This window comes from Lampetra fluviatilis, chromosome 3 (assembly GCF_964198595.1).
Source record: "Lampetra fluviatilis chromosome 3, kcLamFluv1.1, whole genome shotgun sequence".
NCBI lineage: Eukaryota > Metazoa > Chordata > Hyperoartia > Petromyzontiformes > Petromyzontidae > Lampetra > Lampetra fluviatilis.
Genome location: NC_136277.1, coordinates 18,767,728 through 18,782,482, shown reverse-complemented (window position 1 = coordinate 18,782,482; position 14,755 = coordinate 18,767,728). Strand labels below are relative to the sequence as shown.

Here is a 14,755-nt window from a genome sequence, read left to right as displayed (position 1 = left end):
TTGTTTTCTATTCTCTAGAGCCTTAAACTGCATTGGGCCCCACAGCTGCGTGATAACACAATCGATGATTGCTAAGCAGTCAGTCACAGGTTCAGAAGGAAGGTGGTTAGCAGATGTGTGCTGCATTCTGCCAAAACTTCTACTCCAAATTATCGGACGCTAAAGAGCACAAAACATTGGATTCACTCCAAGATAAAAACAGCAGGCAGATGGGAGTGGTGAAGAGAGGGTCAGGTCATTCACCAGTAATATTACTACTATGACAGAAGAAAACAAGCTTCCCCATTGATGTCGTGTCTCTGAACTTGAACATGAGGTTCCCATCTGGACAGAGGATTTTTTGTTTTTTATGTCAGAACAGAATGTTTGAAGTAGTGCTCTTGTAGTTTCGGCCACAGAAAAAAAGGTTTGCATGATTCATTGACGATCACTAATTATTGAATGTATATGGCGTTGCAATTTCACGACAGTATTTCTACATTTATAGAATAGTGGTCAGTCGTTTATCTCCCTTTAAGAAGTAGTTTAACATGTCTGATTATAACGCGCGTAATTACGTGCGTTACTGCCCAGTAAACATGCAACATTGCGCCAATGTTGGCATGTTGGAGCAACGGTGGCCCAACGACTCATGTATACTTGGTGAATGGTTTAACAACGCATACATAATTACAACGCATTACAAAGCTTGCAAATCATTTTAAAGATACAGTTGCACGATTTGTACACATGCAGTGATCGGTAACCAGGTGACTGTTATTGGGAGCTTAGCCTTGCACTCTCACGAACAGACACACTACTGCAGAGAGGAATAAACATCCCATGATCCAACTCTAACTACGACTTCTTAAACAGCCAAACAATTAACAAGGACCCATGCTGTTGACTTTTAAGACATGAGGCACTCGAGTTTGTAAAGTGATCCACCGAATAGGAAATAGTCTAAACCACCGGAAAAGCATCAGCAAGGTCACATAGCCGACAGTGTGCGGATCGCAAAGCACCAATCACGCTCCCCTTATAACCACAGCACACGCTGATGCAAGCTGATGGTCGCTAAGATAAACCTACAATTTAAACTAACAGCCAGCTCACATTCTGTACCGTAATTGCACAGGAGTTGTTTTCTTTTTAACTTATTACCATCTAATCTTTTGAAGTATTGTATTACCTTAACTGATGCACAGTATGCCATTTGAAATACATGCCTGTTCCTGATGGGGTCATTGGTCATAAGCAGTCAACAAAAATTGTCATCTTGAAAACGTTAATAAAATAAAATGAAACATCCTTATTAGTGTCCATCAAAAACATGTTTGCTTTGGAATCTGTTTCACACTCAAAATATAAAATATTTTGTAAACCCTTTGTGTGCACATATTTCTCATGGTTCTGCTGATGTGTAACAAAGTGACTTTTACAGCCTCCTATAGAACTGCATTCCACCCTTCTCATGGGCATAAAGAGCAGTCGGTTGACATGTTTATTACCCTAGCAGAGACATGCCAAATTCTGTGGCATCTCAATGGCCCTGGCCACTGCTGAACATTTAGGTGACGGTGTGTAGTCATGCACACCCGTGTGATTAGAGAATCAAAGCTACTACAGCCTGGCCTCAAATGTCAGAATTGCTGTGCTGGCATGCTGAGGCACCGTGCGAATGATGTAAATCACTTACTGCTCCGATGGCAGTAGCAAGTGAAATTCTTCCTCACGTGTCAATGGAGAAAAATTGGTCTATTTGATCCGTAAGAAATTAATTAAAAAAATTGTCAAAAAAACACAGCCAATCACTGCAGCTAATAAGAATACTGTACTTGGTAATAATCAGCCATGATCAATCCACTGATGGATGAAGCCACCCCCCCCCCCCACAAGCTGCCACCATGTAATCGGTATGACATAAATCACATGGCGATTGAAGATAACTGTTGGAGGGAATAAACTATTGGGGAGAGACACAACTGTAAAACACACGTGATAACATATACTCAGGTTAGCTGTTGAAGGTGGACCAGGATCAAAATATTGTAATCAAATAATAGGACGGATGAGAGCAAGTCGGAGTGCTTTTCAAAAACGGAACTTAACAAAGAAAAGCAGAGCATCAATGTCCCTCAAGCAAGAAGAGAGTGTTTAGCCAGTGTACGTGTATCTGCCATGACTCGGATCAGACACACAGACATTAACAAAGAGAAGGGAACTCTGAAAAGTGGTGTGGAAACCGTGGATAGGTGCATGCTTGTATCTCTACTCAGAGACATAAAGAGGACTGGAGAATATAATACGCAAGTTGACTGAATAAAAATACGTGGGCTTGGGCAGGACATGACGCTGTGAGGGATGACAGTCGGTAGTCGAGACTAACGGCAATTTGGCATCCAACGGAGAGAAAACACCCAAGGATACATCCATCACAGAGACAGTTATCAAGTCAAGTAGATGGATTATGCATGACCGGGAGAGATGACAGGAGCTTGGGGAATTCTTCATCTAGCAGTGGATAGATCACGGTTTATGATGATGATGATGATGTTTTGGCCACTGTGTCTTGGTGGAGCCAAATATTGTGAGAGGGCCTACCACATAAGATGTCTTACCGACAATGGTTGGTGATGTGTTGTCCCGTAGTTGAAAAACTATAACTGAGCAAATTCACCCAAAGTGTTCAACAGCGCTGTAAAGCCCATAAGGGATTGACTTACACAATAAACTGTCATGTGAAAAATGCTAAATCTTGTCCTGAGATGATGAGATGCTCGAGTATCATCTATGAAAGGTTTCTGAGATACATGCCGTCTTGCTTAGGAAAAACTGACCTGATAAATGTGTTTGGTTAATCAAATGAATGTACTGTGTTTTGAACACTGCATAAAAGAGCAGTAAAGATTGATCTGTGAGAGTCAAACCAAATTCACATCACAAACAATTACTTAAAATCACTTACCTTTTTTCTCGAATAGTCGAGCATTACACGGCAGGCTATAATCGAACCTTTAAGCGACTCCATCATGCAACTGCAGATTTTAACGTTAAATGTAGTTAAATTCAATTTCACTGCAGTGTGTGACATGTTACAGCGTTAACTATGGTGTATTAGGACAGCGCTCGGGATTTCAAATGGAATGGCTTCGGCAATGCGGTGATAGCGATCAGGTGTTATGCTGATTGAAAATGAAACGTTTTAGCCTATTGAAACAACCCTTTTTGATGCCATTCGATGACACATGCTCTCAAATTAGATCTGGTTTTGAATGGTCATGCTGCTGATGTGTGAGGGATTTGGAGGATGGCAGCTAGAGAAAGAACCTGGGGTTGAATGTGGTGGTTAACATTTATACTCGAGATGTGAGAGTTTATATTAACACTATAACTACAGTTGCGGCTGATAAACATGAAAAAATTCAGAAATGTAATGTACCTTTAAAGTATACAAGTTAAGTGATTAGTTAAAATGTAACGTATTGGTTGGTCACTTTGCGAGCTAATTGAGAGCTACATTAGTACTCTGCTAGCAAAGTAGTTGAACTTAATCATCTCTTAGGGAAAATGATATAAGTTTTAGTTGGTAGTGATTTAGAAATATGAAGTTGGGATTTGTTGGATCTAGGAGTACGAAAGAATAGATGGCAAGGTATGATCATGGCGACGGCATTAGCCACGATGACCTCTTGACCTCCTGAACTTCTCACCACAACATTGGCACGCACCAGCATACGGTTATGATGCCGCCAATGCAAGACAAGTGCGTTGGCATCTCCTGTTAGAAAGTTGTTTACACCCTAAAGTAACAAAAGAGCATCATTTAAATACAGCTGACGCAGGACCACTATCTTAAAATGCCCTGTGGTGCTTTTCCCCCATCTTAAGGACAATTATTTAATATTCAGTTGTGGGTGATTTCCAAATTCGTCGTCGAGACTTGATGAATGCAGGAGAACAAAATAATCGATGGCAAGGTGTGGTGGTGTCGACGGCATTGGCCACGATGACCTCCTGACCTCCTAGACCCTTCAGCACAACATTGTTACTCACTTGAGGCCAGCACACGGGCACGGCGGCTCAGCAGCAGGCCGAAGCGATTCTGGGCCGTGCAATCGTACTCGCCCTCGTCCGACCCCTCGCGGCCACCGGCGCTCCGGCGGAACGAGGGGATGTACAGCGAGCCGTTGGGAAGGAGGGCGTGCGTGGCGGGGGTAGCAGATGCGGCGGGGGGCGCCGCCGTGGGACCGCTGCTCGCGTCGCCGTCCGTGGCCAGGTCGAGAGCCACGCCATCTCGCCGCCAGCTCACGGCGATGGGCCGCACGCCCTCAGCACGGCAGCTCAGCGCCAGCGGCTGCCCCCGCACGCCCACTGTGTCCTGGGGCTCCTCGAGGAAGGCGAGTTCGCTTGGAGCGCAGGGCCCTGCGGTGGTGGTGGTGGTGCACGTCACACATTCAAGAGAGTCAGATTTTCCACATGCAATTTTTATCGTGGCATAAAACAATGGTTACATTATAGAGGTACAACAAGTTGCTGCCACACTCCCCCACCACCAATTCAAGGTTGTGATTCCATTCAAGAGCCGAATTTTTTTTTGCACTGTAATCAATGCAGCGTCCTCTAGTGGCTGAATGAGTAAAGTGAGCCCAATTACCTAACACACACATATAATACACACGTTGAATCTTCCACACGTGGTCAGATGCAGGTGTCATGAGTTAAAAAACACTAATATTAACTGATTAATACATGCATCGTTACACTTTTATTAAACTACGTGACTCTTCTCATCGGTGACATTTCGTTGCTTGTGAAAGTGTTGCATTAGAATACCTTTCAGCAGTGCAGATCAAAGGCTCTGACCGTTTGGTAAATATAAACACTGGCGTGGCGCTGCAGAAGTTTATTGAACCTCATGCCTGCACGCTTTTGCAAGCCACGTGATGGACTAATAGCTTTCCATGACACAGTGATCACAGAGACCTCTTTAGGGGTAAGGAACAGAGGTGGCTCAGAGTGAACTATGCAACTTCTTTTTTTGTTTATGGCCACAGCTTCTCCCAGGGCAGGCCTCCTTGCGCAAGGACAAAGAGCAGGAAATGAGGCCCTGTGAGCTGGGTGGATAAGCTGCACGTTATTGTGCGCTGGAGGTGTGCAGCGGACTGTGGCTCGATTTGTCGACACGAGCCATCGGTGGTTTGGGAGACAGCCGACTGTGAATGGGCTTGCTGTAACTACTTCCTGCTGTAAAAACAGTCTGGCCGCTCCCTGGTGGAAGCTACTAGCCGCATCTGGGCGATAAAACCCTTAAAGCGATCAGAGAAGGAAGCAGTGGGGAGGAAGGTGGGGCCACATGTAATCCTACATTGATGCTAAACACGTGCTAAACAACACTGCCCACAGGAAACACTCCTCTGCCCTCAAACTGGAAATGCGTGATGTAAAATGTAATACCCCCACCATTATTATGGAACTGGGAAAGAGTGTCGATGCGCATTTCATGGCGAGGAATGCAATGTTAAGTGCATTGGGAAATGCCATGAAATAAGTCTTTCTGAAATATATGCTAGTGCACGTCAGTGAACTAGTAGCATTGTGTACATATCTGGAAATATGTCTGAATCAAAATAAGTGTTTTAAATAATGCTTAACTGTGGTTTGTCCTTAAACTGTAAAAACATATTTAGAAGCTATCCTAAGACCAATGTAAAACATGTTTAGAAGCTATCCTAAGACCAATGCAACAACACAAATCGTGCCATTAAATGCATGCAGACAAGAGCTCATTTCAAAGAGGAACTGCGACTCCCCATAGTCCCTACGAACTCAAGTGTATTAAATAAAAGCAGTCTCAGGCTCGCCCAATCAGATTCTGTTCAGAGTTACAACATACTTCATTTGTGGTTACAAGCATGAAAACACAAACACGCATCTTGTAAAACAGCCAATAAAATGTACGCTCGCCCCATCAGGAAGAGCGTCAAGCACGAGGCGGTGTGTGGCATCTCACGGCCAGGCTGCTGGGCCACCAGGGACCCACCCACTGAAGGGTCTGCTGTCACAACAGCCTCATGACAGACAGCATGCAGTATGTATGCATGCATGTTGAACTTCTTTTGCACTGTACGTAGCCAACTGTGCAAATCGGAGGTGCGGGGGAAGGACAACAAACTAAACACAAAAACGCAGTTCTAAAGACATTCTTTTCAATCGAGAACGAGTTTTCAATCGAGAAATTAGGTTTCAATCAGTACTCAGTCTTGGCTTGTTATTCATCAGGTATTATTCAAATATGGATTCATCCATTCCATTTGCACGTGAAATCCTATCGACTCACTTGGAACTGTTTTTTTTATATTTCAAATTTCCAAATTTGCTTGGCAAAATGAGGAAAATTAGCTGCAATTCCATTATAAACGCATTGTCTAACCAACAACTTCATGTCAATATACGGGCAGGTAAGCATTAGTTCAGGTTATCACTTAAATATATAAACTGCATACGGGAAACCAGGACTAAACGTAAATCGGAAGCAGTTTGCTTTTGGTCATTGATACTTTCCACACGGTCACCAAAAGGCTTGTTTAGTTATTTACCAAAGTGATTTTCAACTAAAAACACACCGACTACTATTGCTTAGTACATTTACAACTACAGTAGACGACCAACAGCTGGTAACCAATTTATGAAAAGTATTTCTATAATCAAACGGGCATTGGGATTTGCTCACCTCCGTTGGAGATTGTGACAGAAATTATGCTCACATCCTAGCCATAGGACAATCACAGTTGACTTCCCACGAAGCAGGACTTCCTTTATTGACCCAAGAGGCCGGGATGAATGATGGATTGAGCTGACCCTCGACCACGATTTAAATTCAGACCTTCGGATTGTGAGTTAAGAGTTCTGCCACAGCACCACATTATTGCCATCTGCCTAATCTGGTTTGTATCTTGTATTTTCCAGAATTTGAGTTAATATTTTCCCATCAAATATTTGGCTGATATGCCCTGTAATTTAAAATGTACCTCTATAATTTTCATAGTTTAGCACTTATTCAAAGGTTTTTTTGAGACATGCAGTATCTGCATTTGTATTTACTTCAGTAACCCCAGGTCTCTTTTGAAAATAATGTGTGATCTCAATGGGCTCTCACATTCATATTTTACCTATCATACTACAATTTGCAATGTAATCTTAAATTTACCCTTCGCGTGCAACATGACTGACAACAGTGCAATGTTCTTTCAACATTCTATTCAGGTGTCCCTTAACCAAATAAATGGAACTTGAAGTCGTAAAGGGCTCTCAAGCAAGATTCTGGTTCACCTATGGAAAAGCAAAACCACCACGCGCAGCGGAGTCTCGTCCATTCAGCTTTTAATTAAGCCCACATCGTCCTTTCGTTGCGGCCAGTGGGATATTATGTTTCAAATCTGCCCATAAACAGTAATGAAAAACACGGCAATAAACCTAACGCTACCAATCAATACGTGGCCACTTCCAAACGCGTTGCCGCGGCCGGGCTGCATGTGCAGCAGAACGCAATAAAGAGGAGGAGGAGGTCGGTGGGTGGGTGGAGGCGTCGCGTGAGCGGCCGTGCTGCTAAAGCCATGTATCACTCTCCCGGTCAAAACCCACGCTTTGTCCTGCCCGAGCAGGGAATCGCCACAAATGCCTTTTCACCGCCCGAGACCGGAGCGGACGAGCAACAAAGACGTGGCGAGTCGCGCGCGGCACTCGCGAAAAAAAAAGCAAAAACCGCAAAGTCGGTTTTCGCGGAGAAATACGCTGCCAATTAAACCCCTGCGCGTTTGCGTTAATGTGCGCTAAAGCGGGTTTTGATGGTAGGGTGTTTTTTTTGTTATGTGGCGGTACTGTAGTGTTTTGTGTTAAGACCCTGAAAGGGTCCTGACAAAGCTCCCCCCCCCCTCCCTGTAAGCGTGAGCTTGGCAAGCAGAGGCAGTCGTGACGGGAATGGCCTTGCACAGTGAACACGTGCTGTGCTCAACTTCTTCCACGTTTTTTTTAACCCAACTCCGTGCGTGCCTCACTTTGCTCTTTAACTCATCTACTCTTCAGCTCCTCTCGCGTTAGGGAGATGAGTGTTTGAAACGTGAATTTGCATCCTGAATTGCACACGTGAACACATGCTCTACTATTATTAAACCAAGACAGCTTTAACATGCTAACTCCTAATTCAGCAAATGACTTTGGTTTCGTTTGCTAATGCCCCTTCGACTACTCTTAACTTTTCTGTAAAACAGCAGCAAAGGCTGGCAACAGCACCAGCGTGAGCAGTAGGTAAATGCAGCTGGCAATCTTTGCGTTCAGCAGCTGTTAACTATAACAACAGGACAATCGCCAGCCTGACTGTTGCCACTGGGCTTAAAACAAGGATTGTTCCCCCATACGCTACAATATCACGGTTTCACCGCACCACGAAACACGGCCAGCTGAGTTTGACTACCGGCCACGGTTAACATGAGTGGACGCCACGTGGTATCTGAACTGGTCCTTGGGCATCCCTTTCACCAGCACGCACTGACCAGTGTGGTGAAGTATGGTCAAACAAATCCCCAGCCGTGGATTGGACAAGTAGTTTGGCAATCATGTTAAGTTTTAAAATCCTTAAAGCATGCTTTAAGAAGCACCCAGCAGACTAGCGTGTGCCAGTTACATATTCTACATGGTTTATTGCACAAACGTGTTACTATTTCACTGTCAAAAGCTTTGTGTTTGTTTACAATGTTAAGTTCTAATTGTTTCTAATGCTTCATAATGAACTCTCATTCGTATGCGATTGCCAACGTCACTCTGTGCGCTGTTTAGCTGTGTACCTGCTTTGCTATTTACTTTAGTAACGCGGGTCCACCTTAGGTGACTTGTAGCCCCCCTCACATGAGCCTCCTCAATTGGTTATAAAGTTTCTGTCTTCTGTCCACGCTGACCAGATTCCATACACGAAATCCTCCACGCACCTTACCTCCCGTCCCCACACTCTTATCGAACACATGTACCAACGTTCTCTCTTTTAGATGAAAATCCGCGGGAACAAACCTCATAGTCATCTAACTAAGAGCATCACCGCAGAAGGTGCACGCTACCACGTGTAATCCATGGAGATATACGAAAACATACTGATATTCCGCACAACGTACCCTTTTTTTGGCTGAGTAGACCTAGGGTGAGTACCTTGCACGATCGAGGCGAACATTACCACCGGTGGACTTACGTGGGGCCATGAAGCTCCAGTCGACTGGATCCCAATCCAAGAAGAGCCTAAGATCCGAGCTTATAAATCGTGTTGAGATCCCAAAACCAAAACGCCATGGAATTTGTCCCGCTCCACCACCGATTCGCAAAGAATATCCATCCGTGAACCGTAATTTCGCAGTGACGCCAATGCACGCATAGTTTGAAGCAACTCACACTACCCGTAGCGGTCTAAAACAAGAGTTGGGAATTGTGCCACGTGCTCCTTGAAACGTTTGTTTACCTTACTGCGTATGGCGCGATTGTGACACATTTTCGATCCACGGAATTTGGTGAGAATATACATCGATGGTAATGATGATGAGCGCGCATCATCATCATCATCACCACTCTTGGGCTACAAAGTTCACCGAGCAGGCTAGGCACGGGTAAACTCCGCAGAGAGGAATCGAAGGAAGGGAGTAGTGGTGGTGGTGGGGGGGGAAGGGATTCCGCGGCTTCACAACTTTTCGCTGCCCATTGCAGAGCGCGCGGGGGTTGCTCTTCTCGCGGGCACTCAAGAGCGCTCCGCTTGTCGGCACATCCATCCATCTGAGAGCGCACGGAGTGGGATTCCACTCCGCGCGCTCTCCACTCTCTCCTCTCTCTCTCTCCTCTCGCTCGCCACCGTTCACTCACCGGCCAGAAGCGTGAGCAGCATCGCCGGCGCCCAGAGGCTGAGGTAGTTGTCGGAGACGGCCATGAGAAAGCGAAGCGAAAATAATGAGCAACAAAAAAAAAGCAGTTTAGACCAACAACAACAACACCCAAAAAAGCAGCAACGGGACGGCGAAGGCGACGCTCGTAGAGGTTGGAGCCCTCTCCGCTCCCACGAGAAGAGCCCGCGGGAGTCACCACCACCACCACCGTCACCACCGTCACCACCAGCAGTAGCAGCAGTAGCAGCGACAGCGGTGCCGAGAGCCGGGCTCGGTCCGAGGGGTCAATCGCGCTCGCGCCATCTTTGCGCATCTCCCCGCACGGCGCGCGCGGCTTTTGTCCCGCGGAGCGCGGCGCGCGCCGTCATCGCGGCGTCTTCCCGGCTCCCCTAACGCCGGGCGGGGAAGAGGCGTGCAGGAGGTATAGGGGACGGGGGTGGAGGAGTTCGTGCTGGCGGTTGCCGGTGCTTGTGAGCAGTCGGTGGTGCGCTGCTGGTGATAACGATGGTAGTGGCGGTGGTGGTGGGGGGGGGGAGACACGATGCGCCCCCGTGGAATCGCCGCTGCCACTGCCCTTGCGCGCACAACGCCGCCCGGCTAAAAGTGCGAGCGCCGCGTGAAAGTGAGAGCGCGCCTCGCTCGGTGCGCTGGCGGAGGCGAGCGCCCAGGCGCAAGCCGTGTCTTTTCACCCTCCCCAAACACTGCCCACCCCACCCCTACCCCCCTAACGCACACACAGAACCCCTTCGCTGCCTCCACCACCCCCCCTCCTCTCTACACACCCCCCGCGTGCGTGCGAGCGAGCGCCGTCTTCCAACCCTAACACTGCCCCACCACCACCAACCCCCCTGACTCTCCTTGCCCCCAACGCTCACGCACTCAACCCCCCCCCCACCGCCACTAACCCCCCCTCTCTCCCCCCGTGCGTGCGTGCGAGCGCCCCGTCTTTTCACCCCCCACCCCCAATCCCTTGTCCCCCCGGTGCTCACGCAACGCAACGCCCCACTCACACCCCCACACACCCACACCCACCACCACCCACACCCCGGGGCGTGCGTGCTTGCGTGCGCGAGCAGTGGTGCCTTTGCACTCTCGGGGTTGACCCCGCCCGCCCGCCCGCCCGCCCGCCTCCTCCTCCTCCCCGCCACGCACACGCGCACACAACACCACCACCCCCACCACCCCCACCAACCACGACTGCTTTGCCCCGTGCGTGCGAGAGCGGTGGTGTCTTTTCACTCTTCGCGCTGCGCGCTCCTAACCCCCCCCACACACACACCGACCACACGCTACCGCTGCCGCCCCCCCCCCTAAGGCACACGAATCCAAACATCCCTCCCCCCACCACAATCCAAAACCACCGCCGCTATAGTACCCCCCCCCCCCCGTGTGCGTGAGCAGTGTCACCCCGGCACAACACTCCACCACCACGACCCCATCACCCCACTGCGTGTGCGTGGGTGCCTGTGTGTGCGTGTGTGTCTGTGCGCGCGTGTGTGCGTGCGCGTGTGCTTGTGCGTGTGTATGTGTGTATATGCGCATGTGTGTGTGCGTGTGTATGTGTGTGTGTGCGCACGTGTGCGTGTGTATGTGTGTGTGTGCGCACGTGTGTATGTGTGTGTGTGCGCACGTGTGCGTGTGTATGTGTGTGTGTGCGCACGTGTGTATGTGTGTGTGTGCGCACGTGTGTGTGTGCGACGCGCCTCCTCGCTGAGTGAGTGAGTGCGCTTTTTTTCGCAGCGGCAGCAGCAGCAGCACGTGGTGACGTGGTGACCGCGGCGTAACGCCGAGTAGGATAGACCGTGGGGGGGAGGGGGGGGAGCAGCTGCGACTCTCTCTGCCTCTGCTCCTGCCGCGGCCGTCTCGGCGCTGTGCGAGATTCGTGACGAGGTCTCGCCGCGCTCATCATCATCCTCGTCGTCTTCTGGGTCCCGCGAATGACGCTGACCCATTGAACGTGTTTAAAAAAACACACAAACAACCTGTGTGTGACCCTGCGTTAATTCTCAGCGGTGAATTGGTGCACGAGCACATATAACAACCACTCAACACGTTTGTCAATAACACTGTCCGAAAGAGGTGAACGGTGTGTTTAAAAACGACCTTATTGTGGGGAATGGACCTTCTTACTAGGAGCAGAATTGTTGCCCGAAACGTCGCCTATTGACGAACGCGTTGAGTAACTGTTTTTTTTGTTATTTTTGTACAGGGGTGTGACCAATCGTCGCCTGTCTGCCTCCTCCCGGCTGCTTGATGGATTGTGGCACGCGATTCCGGGCCGCGTTTCAGTTTCAAAATCGATGTTTTTGTCCTGCCCGTTTGCCCATTGTCAAGATTTCACTTCGCGTCTGCACTCTTTTGTTCGCTCTGTTAGCCAGAATTTAACATCGGCACAACATTTGTACATGTAAATTGCATGAATGTGAAAACATTTATGCTTTTACAACACTGTTAAATGCTGACATTAAGCGACGCATTGGTCCACTTCTATTTGGCAGGTGATGGTATGTCTGTGCTGTATGTTGAACTTCTTTCGCACCGTGCGTAACATGGCGATGTAAACACTCGTTAATTGGCCGATAACACCTTAATATATCGAGGACCGCAGAGCTTGGAGGGGAATTTGTCACTGGGTCACCGCCTCACTGCCTTTCCTGCTCGTCTGTGGTTCTTCCTCGCGCCTCTGAGTCGGTACAATAACGCTCTTTACGAGCGAGGGAATACTGCCATAGCAAACATGCTAAAATTAATATTTTGATTTTCGTTATGAATGGTGAAACAATTCAGTTTGGTGCAACTGATCTGACAGTTGTTTATATGCTAAGCAACATAAAATAAACATCTGCAGCCCTTTGACAATCCACTACGGCTTGAAGCCCTCCCAATCATCATTGTGGTTGTGTGACTCTACTTTACCACGCTGGATGGTAAGGGTTGGTAAAGTGGCACCACCCACTGATGTTAGCCGTTGCCTGAAATCAAAGTCAGGTCGCCTAGCATAGCACGGTGCACATGCCACTGCACCACCTTTCTCTCCATACTATACTTTGAAAAATTAGATATTCTCGCGTTACAGGTGTGTGTGTGCTGATTTAGCAACTTCTTGTTTTTTGCTTGTGGTACACCGAGGGATTAATATATAAGGAGCATGTGTTTGATACCAGTTTAGATGTGCATTGTTTCAGTAAAACTGTTCAACCTTGCGAGATGAAGAGGGTCCAAATGATAAATAACGTGCGATTGTCATTAGGAATGTGACCATCATTGGTGAGGTGAAGAACCGTTTTGGCCTTTCCTAGTCAACCTTGCAGAAATATCTTTAAAAATGTATCAAGTGTACATTGCAGCGGAGGCGTAACTTTTACAGATGGTGTAGAACTTAAAATTATTGTACAGGTAATTGACAATCCCACATACATGTGAACCTATAGTTGGTGATGTGAAAGGCTTTTGGTGCTATCGTTGTATGACCCGCCATAGGTTTTCAATTGCCACACTCATTGAAGATATATCATTACTTTGATGTCATAATGTGGAGTCTCAGATGTCTGTCGGAAATTAAGTGGAAATAGAGCAGAATGTGGCTATATTTCGTTGGACTAATGTTTCATCTACAACGTAATTCAAAACATACGTTTGTGTAGCAAGCAAAATGCTCGTGAATTCTGTATGTACTGTACCATTTCATACAAGGTAAAGCAGCGTTACGTGGTTAGCGTGAGCCACTCTAAACCTACTCACTTAGTTTTATTCCTGAAAAGTGATATCAGAATCAGTTTCTGACCTCCCCAAATCCCCCATGAGTCGACATTGCATGGGGAGGCATTCATCCATTGGTGAATTAAAAATGGTTATAATTTATTTGATTTACATAATTTCATATAAATACAATAATTTACAAAGCTTGAATAAACTTGCATTGTGAACATGGTATTAGATGGTTGCATGAACATGTGTATTTGTAGATTTATATTTGTGACTAAATGTTTTCACTGTAAAAGTGTAATGTGTCCGATTTCTTTAGAATATCACGTTATCTAAGAATGTATTTGCAAATGAGGTCAACTCTACTGAGAACTGACGTATTTAGCATAATACATGTAGTGGGATTACAAATGTCACACTGACAGTGCTTTTCACTATTGACCCCCAAAATTGCAGTACTGCAATTTGGAACGAGTACATTTTCTTATTTTAATTCTAAGCATTGTTTTCTTACAAGAAATATAAAACGTGTTTCAATTGTTCTTTTGGCACATACCAAAAGCACATTTTAAAATGTGGTCTCCACCTAGAAATCAAAGAAATATTCTGTCTGCCACCCCTGCTATGAATAAATTGCTCAAAACAGTAGCCTGCTACACATGTTTCTTTTATAAAATCAGGGCTAATGATGATATTGGTCAGATGTATTGGGTGAGTAATAATATTCTGTCCCTCTTGTAAAACGTGTTTGAATTGTTTTTCTTTTCTGTTTAAGTAAGACACAAAAGCATCTTGCATTGCTGTACAATGGCATGTAATACTACGCTGCTGTAATGCAGAGATGGCGTTATTATTGGCATAGAGATGTCGACTGGAACAATCAGCAGAACCCATGCCATTCATGGCACCACTGCTATCACAATTACTAAACCTTTTAGCTGTTGCACCATGAACACGCGACCTTCAAGGTCTGCTTTTACAATCTCCCATCAACTAGCTTTAGGTCTCCCCTCTTTATCGCTGACCTCTGAATGTCCACTCCAATGCCAGCCTAAATAACCTACCTTCCTCCATCCTGCACGGTACCTAGCCATTGCGATCTTTCTTATTGTGTGGACAGTACCTGCTTGTTAAATTATATTCTGTATTTCAAA

At 46.7% G+C, this 14,755-nt stretch overlaps 1 protein-coding gene across 1 annotated transcript in view; it reads right to left on the bottom strand.

Annotated features, from left to right (window-relative positions):
• IGDCC3 (immunoglobulin superfamily DCC subclass member 3) overlaps positions 1-10,633 on the bottom strand; it is a 64,155-nt gene extending 53,522 nt beyond the window's left edge. The window contains exons 1-2 of the mRNA XM_078884439.1: positions 9,877-10,633; positions 4,036-4,404 (exon numbers count right to left, since the gene is read on the bottom strand). Of these exons, the coding sequence (XP_078740565.1) occupies positions 4,036-4,404; positions 9,877-9,940 (433 nt within the window). The 5' untranslated portion in view covers positions 9,941-10,633. The remainder of the gene's footprint in view (positions 1-4,035; positions 4,405-9,876) is intronic.
• Positions 10,634-14,755: the final 4,122 nt, after the last annotated feature.